The sequence below is a fragment of the Nerophis lumbriciformis genome, linkage group LG15, assembly GCF_033978685.3.
Source record: "Nerophis lumbriciformis linkage group LG15, RoL_Nlum_v2.1, whole genome shotgun sequence".
Lineage (NCBI taxonomy): Eukaryota > Metazoa > Chordata > Actinopteri > Syngnathiformes > Syngnathidae > Nerophis > Nerophis lumbriciformis.
The window spans coordinates 13,187,293-13,208,901 of NC_084562.2; the positions used below are offsets into that span (position 1 = coordinate 13,187,293).

A 21,609-nucleotide genomic window follows, 5' to 3' on the forward strand; every position below is an offset into this window, starting at 1 on the left:
ATTATAATTAAATAATTAGAGGTCACGTTTTATTCATGTATGTAAAGATTTGTATTTACAATAAATAATCAAGTGTGGACAACTACATCATACTTGCCAACCCTCCCGGATTTTCCGGGAGACTCCCGAAATTCAGCGCCTCTCCCGAAAACCTCCCGGGACAAATTTTCTCCCGAAAATCTCCCGAAATTCAGGCGGACTCAGGTCCTCCACAATATAAAAAAAGCGTACCTGCCCAATCACGTTATAACTATAGAATGATGGAGGGCGAGTTCTTGGTTTCTTATGTGGGTTTATTGTTAGGCAGTTTCATTAACGTCCTCCCAGCGTGGCAACAACACACAACAACAGCAGTCACTTTTTTGTATACCGTAAAGCAGTTCGTCTGCCGTAAACAGCAATGTTGTGACACTCTTAAACAGGACACTACTGCCATCTAGTGCATTTGATGAAAGCACTTTTGTGCGTGCCACACATCAATGCATCATCAGAGAGGGTGTTCAGCATGGTTCGAAAAATAGTGACAGAGAATAGAACAAGGATGGACAATTCAACCCTTAACTCAACAATGAGTAGATGAGTGTTATGTGTGTGTATATGTGTAAATAAATGAACACTGAAATTAAAGTATTTATTTTATATATATATATATATATATATATATATATATATATATACATATATATATATATATATATATATATATATATATATATACATATAACAAAAAAAAAATTAAAAAAAAAATAAAAATATATATATATAGCTAGAATTCACTGAACGTCAAGTATTTCCACCCCCTCCCCCACCTCCCAAAATCGGAGGTCTAAAGGTTGGCAAGTATGAACTACATTGACAACTACAATTCAGTTCAGTCCAAATGCTCAATAGTGATGTTACAATTAATGTAATGTTCAAAGTTTAAATGAAAAGGAAACAACTAGATTGATAGTAGGGTTGGACGGTATACCAGTATTAGTATAGTACCGTGATACTAATGAATCATAATCGGAACTATACCGCCTCTGAAAAGTACCGGTATGTATATTATGTTTATAAATTCAGGAAATATGTCCCTGGACACATGAGGACTTTGAATATTACCAATGTATGATCCTGTAACTACTTGGTATCGGATTGATACCCAAATTTGTGGTGTCATCCAAAACTAATGTAAAGTATCAAAGAACCGAAGAATAAGTGATTATTATATTTTAACAGAAGTGTGGCTAGAACAGTGGTTCTTAACCTGGGTTCAATCGAACCCTAGGGGTTCGACGGAGCCTCCGCCACGGAGGTAAAGACACATTCGACTTATCGTGTAAATAAAAACTTCTCCCTATCAGCGTATTATGGATACCCCCAAACAATGTTCCCTCTGATTTTCCATCTGATTTGCATGTTGTTTGATTGATCGATTGAAACTTTTACTAGCAGATTGCAAAGGAAGAGAATACATTTTATGAAACAGTACAGTTTACACAGTACACTACATATTCCGTACAATTGACCACTAAATGGTGACACCCGAATAAGTTTTTCAACTTGTTTAAGTCGGGGTCCACGTTAATCAATTCATGGTAATGTGTGTAAGGTGTGTGTCGGTTTTGTTCTTTGAACAAGGTGATGTGATATTTTGTGCACCAGTAAAAAAAACATATAACTTTTTCTTGAATTTGAAAAAAAACCATTTTATTTTTCACTAACGAAGGGTTCGGTGAATGCGCATATGAAACAGGTGGGGTTCGGTACCTCCAACAAGGTTAAGAACCACTGGGCTAGAACATGTTAAAACAGAAAATAGACAGATATTAACAGTAAATGAACAAGTAGATCAATTATTTATTTTCTACCACTTGTCCTTAATAATTTTGACAAAATAATAGAATAGAAAATGACACAATATGTCAGCAGACTAAATTAGGAGCCTTTGTTGCTTACTTAATACTAAAAGACAAGATGTCTTGTATGTTCACTATTTTATTTAAGGAGAAACTTGCAATAAGAAACATACGTTTAATGTACCCTACGATTTTTTGCTAAAATAAAGCCAATAATGCCATTTTGTGTGGTCCCCTTTATATAGAAAAGTATTGAAAATTATCAAAATCATTTGGGTACCAAAATATTGGTATCGGGTCAACACTAGTTGATAGATTTGAGGGAAGAGAGAAGTGTTTCATATAATCTACTGTAGTGAAGACAATACATTTAAAACTGCACAAAACCACAAAAAAAAAAAAAAAAGTTTTTTAGACATGACATATAAAGGTTTGGCTACTATATCAACTTAAAAAGTACGGTTGTTTTCAAAATCATGACGGGCGTTCAAAGCGATGCTAAATGAGCAATTATCTCTTGGCGCTCCAAGACGCAACCAAAAATCGAACTGAAAATATCACAAAGCACATGTTGACTCATAACAGAGCAAAGGTGAGGCCAATTGCACTCTAAACAACCGCATAGAGTGTTTATGCCTGGGGCCCCGTCTACAGGTGTTAAAACGTTATTGAGATAATAATAAGAAGAAAGATAAGGAGTTGTGCAGCTTTTTTTTTTAAACAATATGGACCGACAGCATAATATCTTAACAAAAACTTCCTTAATACTGAAAGTAGGAACGTAAGTTAGGAATCAAAATGTATTGTAATACTTCCTCTGATTAGGTAGATTACAGGCATGATATTATATATGATAATAATTATAAAAGATGTAACATGGAGTATCATTTCATAATGTGAAATACACCAGAAAGAGAATATATACTGAAATATGAAATAATTTTTACTTTTTAATACAACGTGTGAGCTGTGGACAGCAACATTTTGTTCATGTTCTGACAAAACAAGCATATTTACCTTGTTTGGGTTGATATTAGATGTGACAATAAATGTTTTAAAAATGAGTAGTTTTAATTTGTAAAAGTTGGAGACCCTTTGTTTAGATGTAATAAAATGTATTATGTTAATAGTAATTGCGTCCATTCCATTAACGCAAACTTCGTTCCTCTCTGTCTACAGGGTAGCAGTAGGATGGTCACTGCTGAGACAGGGGGGCACAGCTACTTGGTGGCGTGCTGGCAGCCCATCCTGGTCCTGATGCTGGGTACCGTCCTCTCCGGCTCGACCACCGGATGCCCTTCCAGATGTGACTGCAATGCCCAGGAGCGCTCGGTTGTGTGCCATCGAAGACGAATGGCAACTCTTCCCGAAGGCATCCCCACAGAAACAAGGCTTCTCGATCTGAGCATAAACCGTCTAAAACTTATTGGGCCGGAGGAATTCATCAATTACCCGCAGCTGGAGGAGCTCCAACTAAACGAAAACATCATTTCCTCCATTGAGTCCGGCGCGTTTAGCAACCTTATGAACCTACGGACTCTCGGGTTGCGTAATAACCAGCTCAAGCTCATCCAGCTGGGGGTGTTCACTGGCCTCAACAACCTCACACAGCTGGATATCAGTGAGAACAAGATTGTCATTCTGCTAGACTACATGTTCCAGGAGCTCTACAACCTGAGGGTACTGGAAGTGGGTGACAATGACCTCGTTTTCATCTCGCCACGATCGTTTCACGGCCTCAGCAATCTTGAAACCCTCAACATTGAGGGTTATAAGCTGTCCTCAGTGCCCACTGATGCCCTGAGCCATCTGCACAACCTGCTGTCACTCCGATTACGGTATCTGAACATCACTGCCATAAGGGATTACTCCTTCAAGCGGCTGTATCGGCTAAGAGTACTAGAAATATCACACATGCCTTCCATGGATACCATGACCCCCAAATGCTTATTTGGAATCAACTTGACCTCTTTAGCAATTACAAACTGCAATCTCACCATTATTCCCTACCAAGCCATCAGTCACCTGAGATATTTACGATTTCTAAACCTGTCTTTCAATCCCATCCGTACTGTCGAAGGAAACCAACTTCACAATCTGCAAAAGCTGCAGGCTTTTCATTTGGCAGGTGGCAGATTAATTGCCATTGAGCCTTACTCCTTCCGAGGACTAAATCATCTGCACGTTCTCAATGTTTCTGGTAATAGGCTGAACACCGTGGAGGAGGCTGTTTTCCACTCCGTGGGTAATCTGGAGACCCTGGCTTTGCATGACAACCCTTTGGCATGCGACTGTCGCTTGCTGTGGGTTTTCCGCCGGCGTTGGAGGTTAAACTTTAATAGACAGCAACCCATCTGTGCTTCACCTGATGTTGTGCAAGGAAAGGAGTTCAAAGACTTCCCAGATATCCTGCCTTCTAATTATTTTAGCTGCCAGAAATCCCAAATTGTGGATAACAAGGTTCAAGAGAGCCACGTGGACGAAGGGACTACCATCAGTTTTAGTTGCCAAGCGGAAGGTGATCCAGTCCCCGTCATCATGTGGCTTTCTCCGAAGAAAGATTACATCACCACCAAAACTATGGGCTCAAGACTTTCCGTGTCCGACGAAGGTACATTAGAGGTCCGTTATGCCCAAATTCAAGACAACGGAACTTACCTGTGCATTGCAAGCAATCCTGCAGGCAACGACACCAAAGTCAGCCATCTTTTTGTACATAGCTACTCCCCTAATTGGCCTCATCAACCAAACAAGACGTTTGCCTTCATTTCCAACCAGCCCAGTGACGAAGGGGCGAACGTGACCCGGACCACAATTCCCTTTCCGTTTGATGTTAAGACACTAATCATCGCAACCACCATGGGGTTCATTTCTTTCCTCGGAGTTGTGCTCTTCTGTCTTGTTATTCTGTTTCTGTGGAGCCGAGGAAAAGACAGCACAAAGACAACTATAGAGGTCGAGTACGTTCCGAACAAAGAAGACACAGAAGAGGCTAGTCCAACTGAGACTCCCATTCAATTCAATATGAAAATCATGTGAACCGTGAAAAAGAGGGCCTGCAGACCTATTAACTCAAGTCGGGATGTGGACTATCTTTGCTTGAGCGATAGCAATTGCAATGCATCTTGACCCAATGTACTCCAATTATTGTTTTTTTCTTGTTTTTTTTTTTAGAAAAATAGTAAAAAAAAAAAAAAAAGAAGTCGAATTTCTGTAAACATTGTAACGGCAATACTGAAGTATGTTAACATGCCCGCAATTATGACGACAATATGTAACCCAATTAAGGTAGTAGTTGATGAGCACACGCATGACAAGAGCGTAAACACCAGTTAATTTAAAGGGGCTGTTTGCAACTTGCTCATAGTTACATTTTTTTAAACCAAAAAAATAAAACATTGTTAAATGTTATGTTAGTTGTTTAAGCGAACATATACATATATATGTATGTATACACACACATATATATATATATATATATATATATATATATATATATATATATATATATATATATATATATATATATATATATATACACACGTTAGGTCAGGAAAAAACACAGAGGCTATTTCATCCCTACAAGCCTGTTTCGCCGGTTTCCCTGCTCTTCAGGGGAATTTATTCTATATTATATATATTCCGACCTACCCCAGTATTGAGCACTGTGTAACGGATATTTATCCTTTATATAGTGCTCAATACCGGGGGTAGAGTGGTATTTTATTAAATAAAATCCCCTGAAGAGCGGGAAACCTGTGAGGCTTGTAGGGATGAAATAGCCTATGTGTTTTTTCCTGACCTAACGTATATATATATATATATATATTAGGGCTGCAACAACTAAACGATTAAATCGATTATAAAAATAGTTGCCGATTAATTTAGTCATCGATTCGTTGGATCTATGCTATGCGCATGCGCAGAGGCTACTTTTTTTATTTATTTTATTTTTTTATAAACCTTTATTTATAAACTGAAACATTTACAAACAGCTGAGAAACAATAATCACAATAAGTATGGTGCCAGTATGCTGTTTTTTTTCAATAAAATACTGGAAAGGATAGAAATGTAGTTTGTCTCTATAATCCGATTATTAATCGATAATTCAAAGTAATAATCCACAGATTAATCGATTATCAAATTAGTTGTTGGTTGCAACCCTAATATATATATATATATATATATATATATATATATATATATATATATATATATATATATATATATATATATATATATATATATATATATGTCTATATTTTTTACAATTATGTTGAATAAAATGTGCTGGTCGGACCGAGTAATTTGTCTGGCAAAAGGAAAGCAGTTCAAAAGCAGCAATTAACAATTTGCAGTCATGTTGATGTTACAATAGACTACAGTGGAACCTCAATTTCCGAACAAAATCGGGTCTTGAACTGGGTTTGTAAATAGAAAAGTATATATATTGAAGCACATTTCGCCATAAGACAATGGGTTCTAGCCTTGACAAAAATCCATATTTTTGTTAAAGTTTGTACACTTTGACTACGGTAAACAGTACTGTACATGTCGGGTTGGGCGATACGGCTGAAAACTATATCACAATATAAGCGTTTCATATCGGTTAATATCAATAATTATTGATATTTTTTATTATTAACTATCGACAATAAGAACCAGGTATATATTAAATGTAAACATTTTGATTAACTTTTATTATAATCCCCTCAGCTATAAAGGCAGAAAGTAAAGGAAATGTCAACACAACCATGTAAAACACTCAAACAATGTAAACAACATTTTAAAATCAGAAAATACTTAACAATAACCTTCTAAAATGAAGGTGCAAAAATAAGGAATATGTAAGAAATGCTTAATAAAGTGTAACAAAATAGTGCAAAGTGTGAAAATGTAAACATAGAGAAACCTTAGAAGAACTATGTTTTGCAGGTTAAGTGCCAGGAAGTTACGGCTGTGTAACATTATTTTGGTCTGTTATTCTTACCTAAGTATAGAAAGGAATTTATGATATGCAGTAATTATTATTGGACCAAATTACTTTTAATTTAAAGTAGTAATTTGTTGTGTTTTGTCGTTTATTTTTACTGATACAGTCCTGTAAATTAGTTCCCAACTGTTGTTTCCGTATACAACGGACGAGGGTTGAAAAAAAGAGGTGAGCGCGGCAAAGGACTACGGTCTGTTTTTGAAAAATCTGAAAAACTGCCAAACAGTTGAGGTCACTTTTCCTGTTTTATCGACAATTTCTTCGCTCTCTGCGGCACACATTTTTACCGTCTCTTCTCACTCCATGCAAAGAGTTAACCGCGAGACAACATGATGTCGCAACCAATCTTGATAGTTGATACGTTACCTGATTGGCTGTTAGCGTAACTCCCATTGATCAGTCATAACTTCCTGCGTTACTCGGTTACCAGAATGTGAGTGCCTTTGTTCATGCAACACACCACTTTCCCGTTTCTTCCAACCAAAAAAAATCGTATTTTATGGAATGCAATTTTATTTATATCATTTACATGTCAATCGCTATATTATTGATATTGTTTTATCAACCCAGCCCTAACTGTATATCAAACAAATTTAACAAGGGGGGTGATGCATCAACTTTCTATTTACTAACAAAAGCCAAAAAACAATAACTAACCTCATTTGCAGTCACCCTGCGGACACACACACACTTTGTCAGTAGCCCTGTGGTGCAGTCTCAGTTTGAATTCCTAAAACTCTTTAACTTTAACAGCCAGGTCGCGACAATGATTTGGTATAAAAAAATAAAATCCACTTTTCCTTGTCGGTTAATCTTATTGGCATCCAGGGGGAAATTGGGTGAGGTAGGGGGTGATTAGTATCGCCAAGGCTGTGGAATCGTTCTGAATGTTTCAAACCACACATGGCTTGTCCATTGCTTTCTTTGGACTCCTATTGAGCTAACAAAACAAGAAAAATGCTGTAAAAAAGGATGAAAGACACTTAAAAGCACACAAACTAGCAATTACTTAGCGGCTTTTTTCTTACATTTTGAACCCTGCAAAACGGTGCGTCTAATTTATGGATTTTTCTCTGATAACAGTCATAATAAAAGTATTTTTAAAACTAAAAAAAAACAAATACGCCTTGACAGTGTTTTGCTGTTTGTACTATGGCGCCATCTTATGGACGAGATCGCTCACTGCAGGTGCATAGCGTTTCGACTCCTACGGATTCTTCATTCATCACTCCAAGCAACGTTTTGAAGTTTTACCGCATCACTAAGACTGTTTATGCTTACTAAAATGGCCCTTGTGTGATGTCTGCAGGAGTGTTGTAAAGTACCGTAATGTAATCGAGCTAGCATCGTTAGCATGAGCTAATATGCTAACACGTTTTCGAGTGTCTGTGTTAGTATTATTAACTCACAATGGCATTCTTTTTGTATTGTTCCAGTTTCAAAAATCCCTCGATAAACTCACCAGTACGTCACCGCGGATTTATTGAGTCTGTTTGGCTGATTGGAGAGCTAGCTTCCGCAGCTCGCGGGTCCATGATCATGACTTCTGTTTTGTTTGATCAGCCGTTTGACTGCCGCGTGACAGACACCGCTTGGAAACGATTAAGTTATGAAAATAAACATTTACAGACTCGTTCTGCGTAAATAACTCATCTAACAACGTATTTTATATGAGGCTTATAGTCCAGTGCAGCTAATATATGAAATAAAAAAAAATGTTATTCTAAATTTTAGTGGTTGCGTTTTATAACCTGGTGCTCTTTATAATCGGGAAAATAAAGTAGATCGGACGGCGTGGCTCAGATGGTAGAGCGGCAGCGCCAGCAACTTGAGGGTTACAGGTTTGATTCCAGCTTCGGCATCCTTCCTAGCATAGCCGTAACTACCATTGAGGAGACCAAGGTCATGTCCTCGGTATCTTTTTAAGTTTGATTGATTGATTTTATTAGATTTTATTAAAAAAAATAAAATAAAAAATAAAATAAATTTAAATAATAAATACATTTTTATTTTATTTTTAATTTGATTTTATTTTTAAATTGTATTTATTAGAATTAGATTTTTTTTTTTATTAAACTTTTATTAGTAGATTGCACAGTACAGTACATATTCCGTACAATAGACCACTAAATGGTAAAACCCGAATACGTTTTTCAACTTGTTTAAGTTGGGGTCCACGTTAATCAATTCGTGGTAAAGTGATAAGAAGAAGATGATAGGACTGCCAGCAAATACACACAAAAAAAATGTTTGGTTAAAAAATAACCAAATTTTAACCCAACTACTGGTTAAGAAAAGGACATTTGAGTTATTTTCACTCAACAATTTGGGTTCATTTTCTTCAACCCAACTTTTGAGTTGAATTATTTAACCAAAAAGTTGAGTTATGATAACTTAATGTTGGGTTATTCCCAACCAAACTATGGGGTTGAATTCTTTAACCCAAAAGTTGAGTTGTGCTCACTCAATGTTGGTTGATTCATAACCCAACTATTGGGTTGAAAATATTTAACACAAAAGCTGAGTTATGCTCACTACGATGTTGGGTTATTCCAAAACCAAGTTGCACAATTTAGCGCTCCTTGACCCAATAGTTGGTTAAAAATGATACATTTTGGGGTTGTGAATTCAAATCCGGAGTTGTGTTAAAGTTTTCAACCTTATGTTTTGATAATGTTACATTTTTTAATGCCCTTAACTTCACTTCAGCATAGTAATTAAAAACAGTGGACTGTTCTTTGTGTTGCTCAAGGTAATATCATTACTGTGTACAGTGCTGGGTAAGCCCATGATTTTAGCCTTTCAAATCTCCTTTTGGACCACCATTTTTTTAACCTCGGTATTTGTCAAACCCTGGTTACGGCCCTGCTTCCCAGTCACGGTTGTTGTGCCCTTGGGCAAGCCACTTCACCCACTTTGCTAGCAGTGCCACTGACACTGGTGTATGAATGTTTGGTGGGGGCTGGACGGGCCATCAGTCTAACCCAAGGCAACTGTGGCCACAAATGTAGCTTACCACCAGCAATGTGTGAATTTGGAGTGAATTAATGATGGGTATTCAGTTCTCTGTGACGCTCTTTGAGAGTCTAGAAAAGAGCTACATAAATGTAAATCATTATTAGTGCTATAGTTAAAGACAGCCCTGCTTTGCTGACTAAATAAGCTACGGTGATTGACCAGTTACCAGGAAGTCTTGTGGGGAGTGCTCAGAGAGTATGGGGTATCGGACTGTCTGCTCCCTGCATGATCAGTGGCAGAGCTTGGTCCGCATTGCCAGCAGTAAGTAGGATCCGTTTCCAGTGAGGGTTGGACGCCGACAAGGCTGCCCTTGGTCCCTGATTCTGTTCTTAACCTTTATGGACAGAATTTCTAGGCGCAGTCAGGGCGTTGAGAGGATCCGGTTTGGTGGCTGCAGTATTAGGTCTCTGCTTTTTTTGCAGATGATGTAATCCTGATGGCTTCATCTGGCCAGGATCTTCAGCTCTCACTGGATCGGTTCGCGACTGGGATGGGAATCAACACCTCGGAGTCCGAGTCCATGGTTCTAGGGTAGAGTGCCATCTCCGGGTTGGGGAAGAGATCTTGCCCCAAGTGGAGGAGTTGAAGTACCTCGGAGTCTTGTTCACGAGTGAGGGAAGAGTGGATCGTGAGATCGACAGGCGGATCGGGGCGACATCTTCAGTAATGCGGACGCTGTATCGATCCGTTGTGGTGAAGAAGGAGCTGAGCCGGAAGGCAAAGGTCTCAATTTACCGGTCGATCTACGTTCCCATCCTCAACTACGGTCAAGAGCTTTGGGTTATGACCGAAAGGACAAGATCACGGGGACAAGCGGCCGAAATGAGTTTCCTCCGCCGGGTGGCGGGGCTCTCCCTTAGGGATATGGTGAGAAGTTCTGCCATCCGGTAGGAGCTCGAAGTAAAACCGCTGCCCCTCCACAACGAGGAGCCAGATGAGGTGGTTTGGGCATCTGGTCAGGATGCCACCCGAACGCCTCCCTAGGGAGGTGTTTAGGGCATGTCCGACCGGTAGGAGGCCACGGGGAAGACCCAGGTCACGTTGGGAAGACTATGTCTCCCGGTTAGCCTGAGAACGCCTCGGGATCCCCCGGGAGGAGCTGGACGAAGAGGCTGGGGAGAGGAAAGTCTGGGCTTCCCTGCTTAGGCTACTGCCCCCACGACCAGACCTGGGATAAGCGGAAGGAGATGGACGGATGGATGGATTGACCACTTACGTACAGGCGTGGTTTTTGTCGTTATGTGTTGAAAGCCATATATAATGCGGAATATGATGCTTAAATTACATCGGAAAGTTGTTGAATCCAGCGTAAATGTTGCAAACAGTCCCTTTAGGTATGTGTCAGATTTATAAAGCACAATATCTTAAAAAAAAAAAAATAGTCGTTTGATTGAACGTGACATGAACAGTTTTATTGTGCCCTCCGGTCCGATCACAAGAAATGACGAGTAGTGCTGCAGGCATACTATTTAATAAAGCAAGTATATCACATGTATAAATTATTGATTTGGGAGTAAAACCAAATCATTTTAATTGGGTGTAATTTTTGTTAATTTATTTCATGTAGATTAGAAAGGAATAAATCCTATATGTTTTACAGAATGCATTGGTTAGACCAGGGGTCACCAACGCGGTGCCCGCGGGCACCAGGTAGCCCGTAAGGACGAGATGAGTCGCCCGCTGGCCTGTTCTAAAAATAGCTCAAATAGCAGCACTTACCAGTGAGCTGCCTCTATTTCTAAAATTGTATTTATTTACTAGCAAGCTGGTCTCGCTTTACTCTACATTTTTTAATTCTAAGAGAGACAAAACTCAAATACAATTTGAAAATCCAAGAAAATATTTTAAAGACTTGGTCTTTGCTTGTTTAAATAAATTCATTTATTTTTTTTACTTTGCTTCTTATAACTTTCAGAAAGACAATTTTAGAGAAAAAAATACAACCTTAAAAATGATTTTAGGATTTTTAAACACATATAGCTTTTTACCTTTTAAATTCCTTCCTCTTCTTTTCTGACAATTTAAATCAATGTTCAAGTAAATTTATTTTCATTATTCTAAAGAATAATAAATAAATTGTAATTTAGTTCTTCATTTTAGCTTCTGCTTTTTCGACGAAGAATATTTGTGAAATATTTCTTCAAACTTATTATGATTAAAATTCAAAAGAATTATTCTGGCAAATCTAGAAAATCTATAGAATCAAATTTAAATCTTATTTCAAAGTCTTTTGAATTTCTTTAAAAAAAAAAAAATTCTGGAAAATCTAGAAGAAATAATGATTTGTCTTTGTTAGAAATATAGCTTGGTCCAAATTGTTATATAATCTAATAAAGTGCAGATTGGATTTTAACCTATTTAAAACATGTCATCAAAATTCTAAAATCAGGAAAAATTACTAATAATGTTCCATAAATTCTTTTTTTAATTTTTTCAAAAAAATTCCGAATTAGCTCGTTTTTCTCTTCCTTTTTTCGGTTGAATTTTGAATTTTAAAGATTCGAAATTGAAGATAAACTATGTTTCAAAATTTAATTTTCATTTTTTTCATGTTTTCTCCTCTTTTAAACCGTTCAATTAAGTGTTTTTTTTCATCATTTATTCTCTACAAAAAACCTTCCGTAAAAGGAAAAAAAATGTACGACGGAATGACAGAAATACCCAATTTTTTTATATATATATAGATTTATTTATTTAGCTATTCTTGTTTAAATCACACTTAAATGTAACTTACAAATGACAATATATATATATATATATATATATATATATATATATATATATATATATATATATATATATATATAAACACTTAAAATGTAAAGTGTTTTTTGTGTTTAATATAAATGAACTCTGACCTAGTATAGTTCATATTGATATTTATCTGTTTCTATATATATTTATTGTGAGAAATCATTAAGATGATCAGTGTTTCCACAAAGATAAATATCATTAATTATTAATAATAACATAGAGTTAAAGGTAAATTGAGCAAATTGGCTATTTTTGGTAATTTATTTAAGTGTGTATCAAACTGGTAGCCCTTCGCATTAATCAGTACCCAAGAAGTAGCTCTTGCTTTCAAAACGTTTGGTGACCCCTGGGTTAGACAGAAGTCTGGCTGTAATAGATATTATTATTTAGGTATTTGGTGGCCAACTCCCAATGTTTGTTCTTTTTGTCAGAAGAATTTGGAAAATATATTTGAAAGAAACCACATACAAGTAATCTGCTCATCCATATTGAATATGCAGTATTTTTTTCCCCCACTTTATTAGTTTATCGGGCTGCATTAAAACGAAAATGTCCTTAATTAGGTTACACTGAAATTGTGCACGCCGAAGAAGACAAATAGGAGTACTACAGTGTGAGATATTTCCTGCCATATTTCCGGTGTCGGTAGATGTTTTGACATGTACTGCTTAATGTATTTTTATTCTTTTTACATGTGTTCCATTATTCCCCTTTGTACAATATGCTACTGCACATAAGCAACGCTTTTCACGGCTGTGGGAATTGAGCACATTATATAACCTCAAGAGTAGATAACGTATTCAGCAAGTATATTTTTTGATGTAATTTAACCCCCAAAAAAATAAATAAAGAGTTTCTAAGAATTGTTTTAAAAGTTTATTATGACTTAAAAAAAAAAAAAAAAAAACAGGTAGTATTTGGTGGTACGTCAAATTTGTAACATTTATTCTGTACCCACGTCTTGAGGTTATACATCGTCACCGAAAGTGTATTCTATTAATCTCATGAGGGTTGTCTATCTCCACAGATATTGGAAAGATAATCTGCTCCCGGGTTTTAAACGGATGGAAGATTCAATTCAATAAAAAAAAACATTTCATTCTTTTGGTGGAGTTTTTATTCAACCTGACAAAATGTGCTTTTGTTCAAAGATGTGAATAAAAAATTATTAAAAATTCAAAAACAATTAAACACTATTTGAACACTGGAAAACTGCACTTTTATGGGGGGAAATGTTGCCTAATAACCACAACCACACACCTTTTTCTATGTATTCTAAATAGTCAAAAACTGCAAGTAAGAGACATCTTACAATGCGGTTAATGGGGACCCAGTCTGTCGTTTTCTATACATACGTAGCTTAACTACAAAACCTAAAAGCAATGAAGTGGCACGTTGTGTAAATCGTAGATAAAAACAGAATACAATGATTTGCTAATCCTTTTCAACCTATAATGTGACAATCATTGGTACTTTAACTTTAACTTAATTCAATTGAACACACTGCAAAGACAAGATATGTATCGTTCGAACTGGTAACATGTGTTATTTTTTGCAAACATTAGCTCATTTGGAGTTTGATGCCTGCAACATGTTTCAAAAAAGCTGGCACAAGTGGCAAAAAGGACTGAGAAATTTGAGGAATGCTCATCAAACACTTATTTGGAACATCCCACAGGTGAACAGGCTAATTGGGAACAGGTGGGTGCCATGATTGGGTATAAAAGCAACTTTCATGAACAAGGATGGGGCGAGGGTCACCACTGTATGGACAAATGTGTGAGCAAATTGTCGAACAGTTTAAGAACAACATTTCTCAACCAGCTATTGCAAGGAATTTAGGGATTTCACCATCTACGGTCCGTAATATCATCAAAGGGTTCAGAGAATGTGGAGAAATCACTGCACGTAAGCGGCAATGCCCGTGACCTTCGATCCCTCAGGCGGTACTGTATCAAAAAGCGACACCAGTGTGTAAAGGATATCACCACAAGGGCTCAGGAACACTTCAGAAAACCACTGTCAGTAACTACATCTGTAAGTGCAAGTTAAAACTCTACTATGCAAAGCGAAAGCCATTTATCAACAACACCCAGAAATGCCGCCGGCTTCGCTGGGCCCGAGCTCATCTGAGATGGACTGATGCAAAGTGGAAAAGTGTTGTGACGAGTCCACATGTCATGTTTTGTACATTTCCCAGCATTTTGGCGGTAGTTTAGCTACCTTTAGTAGCTTTTCCTGCAGCTTAGCTACTTTTAGACCCATATAGCTAAGTAGCAAGCATCAAAGCTACAAGCTACAACAAGAGAAAATTGACTGCAAATCCAGGCCGAAAAAAAACATACAGAGAAATTACAATGACCTGGATGAATGAGAACATCCATACATACGGAGAAAATCACCAAAAATGATTCCTGGGCGCGGCCACCGGTGCTGCTCACTGCTCCCCTCACCTCCCAGGGGGTGAACGAGAGGATGGGTCAAATGCAGAGGACAAATTGCACCACACCTAGTGTGTGTGTGAGACAATCATTGGTACTTTAACTTAAATTAACAATTGGCTAAGGTTAGGGCACAACATTACGGACTGGCCAATCAGAGGCAAGATAAGTGAAGTGAAGTGAATTATATTTATATAGCGCTTTTCTCTAGTGATTCAAAGTGCTTTACATTGTGAAACCCAATATCTAAGTTACTTTTTTTTTTAAACCAGTGTGGGTGGCACTTGGGTAAAGTTTCTTGCCCAAGGACACAACGGCAGAGACTCGGATTGGCAGGAGCGGGGATCGAACCTGGAACCTTCAAGTTGCTGGCACGGCCACTCTACCAACCGAGCTATACCGCATAAGGCGGATCATCAAAACTGGTAAGCAAAATATTAACAGTCACACACTCATGTCGCATGACGACGAGGAAGTCCGAGACAGAGGGACGCTTCAAGCTGACCACTCAAGAAAAAAACAACATATGTTCTAATGGCAGGGGAATTTTGTCCTGCGGATTAGATTTTTCCTTTAGTGATGATGACGACGTACACGAAACCCACAATAATACGTGTCCTCGGCCATATTTAGACAAATGTATGCGTTCAGAGAAAACAATGCCCAAAACCTTAGTTTTTAGTTGTTTACTATGTAAACCAAGACCACAACTGCTCACTTCTTCTTAGACGTCCAAAACAAATTTAGGAACACACATTAAGGTGAGTTGAGTTCATGAAAAGTTTTACTGCACATAACCATTACAAACTTTTCCCAAACAAAACTCAAGTCATTGTTTTGTTTTTTTGTCAAGATATAGATAGATCCAAGTAGTTTGCCCATCACAGTAAACAATGTGTAATGTAGTAACAGAAACATTCATGATAATATAATGTGTCGTAATATTTACAGTATTTTGATCATTTTAGGCATTAACGAGACTTCTCATTGAATGCTACTTGCGTCAACAGCAACAGAGAGAGCACTTTCTGTATCTACTACCACTAATGACAGACTTTGTGAGCTTTACTATGTCGCATTAATGCTACACGTGTCAATTAAGAGCATACAGTAAATTGACAAAAGGCCGCTCTCTCTCGGATGACGACTGGTGGGATGGTTGTATCTTTCAGCACCTGTGCTCTCCTTGAGGTGCTAAATTCAGAACAATATGTAGATTTTTTTTTAAACTATTCCTGGTGATGTTGCGATGGTTTGTTGCTGTGTTCCATTTGTCGGGAGCGAAAGTGAGAGCCTTATAGTATCAAGTCGGTTAATGTGCAGATCAAGGCATGTACAAAACCCAAAACCAGTGAAGTTGGCACGTTGTGTAAATGGTAAATAAAAACAGAATACAATGATTTGCAAATCCTTTTCAACTTATATTCAATTTAATAGACTGCAAAGACAAGATTTTTAATGTTCGAACTGGAAAACATATTTTTTGCAAATATTAGCTCATTTAGAATTTGATGCCTACAACATGTTTCAAAAAAAGCTGGCACAGGTGGCAAAAAAGACAGAGAAAGTTGAGGAATGCTCATCAAACACTTATTTGGAACATCGCACAGGTGAACAGGCTAATAGAGAACAGGTGGGTGCCATGATTGGGTATAAAAGCAGCTTCCATGAAATGTTCAGTCATTCACAAACAAGGATGGGGCCACCACTTTGTCAACAAATGTGTGAGCAAACTGTTGAACAGTTCAAGAACGACATTTCTCAACAAGCTATTGCAAGGAGTTTAAGGATTTCGTCAAAAGGTTCAGATAATCTGGAGAAATCACTGCACGTAATCGATGATATTACGGACCTTTGATCCCTCAGGCGGTACTGCATCAAAAACTACAGTAACTACAGTTCATCGCTACATCTGTTAGTGCAAGTTAAAACTCTACTATGCAAAGCAAAAGCCATTTATCAACAACACCCAGAAACGCCACAGGCTTCACTGGGCCCGAGCTCATCTAAGATGGCCTGATGCAAAGTGGAAAAAGTGTTCTGTGGTCTGACGAGTCCACATTCAAATTGTTTTTGGAAACTGTGGACGTCGTGTCTTCCGGGACAAAGAGGGAAATAACCATTCGGATTGTTATAGGCGCAAAGTTCAAAAGCCCGCTTCTGCGATGGTATGGGGGTGTATTACTCTTTCATGGACGCCCCTGCTTATTTCAGCAAGACAATGCCAAGCCACGTGTTACAACAGCGTGGCTTCATAGTAAAAGAGTGCGGGTACTAGACTGGCCTGCCTGTAGTCCAGACCTGTCTCCCATTGAAAATGTGTGGCGCATTATGAAGCCTGAAGGACTGTTGAACAACTTAAGCTGTACATCAAGCAAGAATGGGAAAGAATTCCACCTGAAAAGTTTCAAAAATTGGTCTCCTCAGTTCCCAAACATTAACTGAGTGTTGTTAAAAGGAAAGGCCATGTAACACAGTGGTAAAAATGCCCCTGTGTCAACTTTTTTGCAATGTGTTGCTGCCATTGAATTCTAAGTTAATGATTATTTGCAAAAAAAAAAAAAGATATATGCTTCTCAGTTCGAACATTAAATATCTTGTCTTTGCAGTCTATTCAATTGAATATAAGTTGAAAAGGATTTGCAAATCATCGTATTCTGTTTTTATTTACCATTTACACAACGTGCCAACTTCACTGGTTTTGTAAATGCAACCCCTGTTGAAGACCTGCACTTGCTTCAAAAGAAAGGGCATGTCGCTGATGCTCACATATTCCATTTTTGAATATTAACTCTGTTAAGTAAAAAAAAACAAAAAAACACCACTAATGGAAAGTAAAACATAACACTTGTGAATATGCCTTATAAACAAATGATAAAAAATATGGGACTGCGGAACACCAGCAATATGCAAAGAAAAGTCATTCAATCGCCAACATGTGGGGGATGTAAAGTATTTTACAAAAATAAAAGCATCGGTGGTTAGCATTACTTAAGCATCACTTAGGAAAACCCTTCTGCACAATCATCCATGTGGCGAATGGTAATCATCTTTCACTGTCATGCCACTAAAAGCCTTGGACACTGATGGAGTTCTTATTACTTCCTGTGGCTATTCTTTTACTTTTACTTTACTTGTTCCTTCAATACGGCAATAAAAGTTACACTTTTTTTTTTTTAAAGCAGAAATAATTAGAATGAATGCTTTAATAATGATTATCAAACATGTTTAAAATGTGTTAAACATTTAATGAAGGTGTTCTTAACATTTTTGACCTCGGGACCCAACTTTTTCTGCACACAGGGGCCCGGGGCCGGCGTACATAATAATAAACATTGGATTAGTACACTTACTTACACTTGATTTTGAACATATTCAAAAATGATGTCTAACCTACTTACAGTTGAACAGGCCTAAACCTTGTCAAATGATGTAAACCATGCATTAATCACAACAAAGATTATCAACCCAGTAGTTATCAAACTTTTTTTCCACCTTTAGGCCTACCACTTGGTGGCTGAGTTGCTGTTGTTCCCAAACTCTTCCATTTTCTTATAATAAAGCCGACAGTTAAGTAGGGATGATGTTTGATAAGAAATTATCGAGTTCGAGCCTATTATCGAATCCTCTTATCGAACCGATTCCTTATCGATATTCTTATCGAGTCCAGATAGGTTGTTGTATATGGAAAAAAACACACACTATTTGGTTTAACAAAAGGTCACTTTTATTATATAAGAAAAAAAAAAAATCTAATAAGTAAATAAATATTGACTGTTGCCCCCCCTCCCCCTTCTAAAAAAAATTAAATAAAATAAATAAATATTGACTGTTGTTACCAGGGCCGGCCCGTGGCATAGGCCGTATAGGCAAATGCTAAGGGCGCCGTCCATCAGGGGGCGCCATGCCAGTGCCACAAATGTTGGAGAAAAAAAAAAAGAAAAAAAAAGTTGTTACTATTATTTCTAAATACAAAAAATAATCTCACGTTAATTAAAATGCAAAGTAAAGCCTATTTAATAGAAATATTATTTGTTACAACATTACGCCCCCCCTCCTCCCCCCGCACGGTGCGCCCCCTCCCTTCCCGTATCATGACTCTTTTTGGACGTCACCACATCAAAAAATCAACACAAGATGTCAAAACGGCCAAAACTGTCAGGTGCCCAGGGAAGAAAAAAGAGAAAAGAAGAGGAGAAACGAGAAAAGACAGAGGTAGCAGGTAGGTAACGTTAGCTTACATGAAATTATTTGTCTGTTACAGAATGTGATAGTAACCTGGCTTTTTAGCATTAAGCTAATGTTACATGATTCGGCAATTGCTAATCAATAAATAGCTAGTTCTGTTTTAACGTCGGGTTAATATTGTGGAGGGGGCTAAATTGTTATGGAAAATAATAATGTAACGTTAGGTAATTACAGTACTCCCACCTTACATTCCTCAGGGACATTTGTATTAGATCTTTTAAGCAGGTGTTTTTTGTTTACATTATTGCCTTCTGGTTAGCTAATGTTTGCCCTGCAGGTAATAGTCACTTTTCCACCCCTTTATATATTAGGTATAGTTGTAAGTAAAAAAAAAAGGTCAAAGACAAAGCTATTCGGGTTCTTGTGAGTATATACACTTCACTGCCGATGTGGGGGGGTGCCACCTAAAATCTTGCCTAGGGCGCCAGATTGGTTAGGGCCGGGCCTGGTTGTTACCCAAAGTATATTAAGTGGGATTTTTCAGAAAAACAAATATATACAGTAACACAAAAACAACCTGTCTCTGTGATCACTGTAGGTGTATAAATAATAATATAGTGTTAAATAAAGTCAGTCCCTTGGGCACAAAACTGAAAATAATACAGCTCTCCAAAAAGTGCACTTCTGCTGCTATTGGAACATAACTGTTTGTTATGATGCTTTGACATTTTTGCACTTTATTTCTTTATTGAAAGAACATTCTATGAAGAAAAAAGTTGTTTGCAAATGTGGTTACAATGCTAAAAAATGAAAAGTTAAAGCTAAAAAAAAGAAATAAACTTTATTGAGTTAACATTATTTCTTTATAGGGGGAAAGATGTGATGTTACGAGCTAGGGAATATAACAACTACACTACCCAGCATGCAACGGGAGTGACGACCATGCACGGTAGCCCCGAAAAGTGCTGTTGCATGTCGTCACGCCGGCAGCTAAGAATGAAGTTATGAGCACGCTGTGAAAGTAAAGGTCAAGAACTCAGCCAACACGCCTCGTCTGCATTATTTATAATTAGACAGACAACACATCTCTCAGTAAAGTTATTCATTGGATTATACCTTTTGTTTTGAACTTTATTACACCTTGGAGCGCTTTTTCCAGTCCATTGTTTTTCCTGCTTTCCCTATCTGCGCCTAACGACTGAGCTCCGTGACGTCATTTCTTGTGATGTCTCAAGGGGCATTTCTGGTCGGGACGGGATTTGTTCCAAGGGATTCGAATAAAGAACCAACTCTTTTTCTTTACTATAGTGCACGGGTCTCAAACACGCGGCCCGCGGGCCAATTGTGGCCCGCGAGACGTTATTTTGCGGCCCGCACCTTAATATGAACATTTAATGGTAGTGCGGCCCGCCCGGAATTCTCCAGGGGCAACCATTCTCCCGAATGTCTGCCGATTTTCACCCAGACAACAATATTAAGGGCGTGCTGTGACGGCACGGCCTTTAGCGTCCTCTACAGCCTGTACAAACAGCGTGCCAGCACAGTCACATGTTGTATTTGGCCTCTGCAGACTCACGTAAGTGACTGCAAGACATACTTGGTCAACAGCCACACAGGTCACACTGAGGGTGGCCATATAAACAACTTTCCGCACCGTAACACAACATAAACACAACAGAACAAATACCCAGAATCCCATGCAGCCCTAACTCTTCCGGGCTACAATATACACCCCCGGCTACCACCAAACCCTGCCCCGCCCCGAGTTAAGGCTGCAAGGTGTTCTGGGTATTTGTTCTGTTGTGTTTATGTTGTGTTACGGTGCGGATGTTCTCCCGAAATGTGTTTGTCATTCTTGTTTGGTGTGGGTTCACAGTGTGGCGCATATTTGTAACAGTGTTAAAGTTGTGTATACGGCCACCCTCAGTGTGACTTGTATGGGTGTTGACCAAGTATGCATTGCAGTCACTTACGTGTGTCTGCAGAAGCCTCATACAACATGTGACTTGTCCGGCATGCTGTTTGTATGGAGAAAAAGCGGATGCGACGACAGGTTGTAGAGGACGCTAAAGGCACGCCCTTAATATTATTGTCCGGGTGAAAATCGGGAGGAATTCAGGAGAATTGTTGCCCCGGGAGATTGTCGGGAGGGGCACTGAAATTTGGGAGTTTCCCGGAAAAATCGGGAGGGTTGGCAAGTATGTTGCTAGGGCGGGAAAGCCATTCAAAGAAGGTGAATTCATTAAAAAGTGCATGTTAGATTTTTTTTAAGAAATCTTTTCTCGCGGCCCAGCCTCACCCAGTTTCTGCATCCAGTGGTCCCAGGTAAATTGAGATTGAGACCCCTGCTATAGTGGTCTTGATAACAGGTAT

The 21,609-nt window shown here is 38.1% G+C and overlaps 1 protein-coding gene across 1 annotated transcript in view; it reads left to right on the forward strand.

The window, feature by feature from the left end:
- Positions 1 to 4,958, forward strand: part of lingo1b (leucine rich repeat and Ig domain containing 1b) — a 54,852-nt gene extending 49,894 nt beyond the window's left edge. The window contains exon 2 of the mRNA XM_061975368.2: positions 3,021 to 4,958. Coding sequence (XP_061831352.2) covers positions 3,021 to 4,880 — 1,860 coding nt within the window. The 3' untranslated portion in view covers positions 4,881 to 4,958. The remainder of the gene's footprint in view (positions 1 to 3,020) is intronic.
- The last annotated feature ends 16,651 nt before the right edge of the window (positions 4,959 to 21,609 follow it).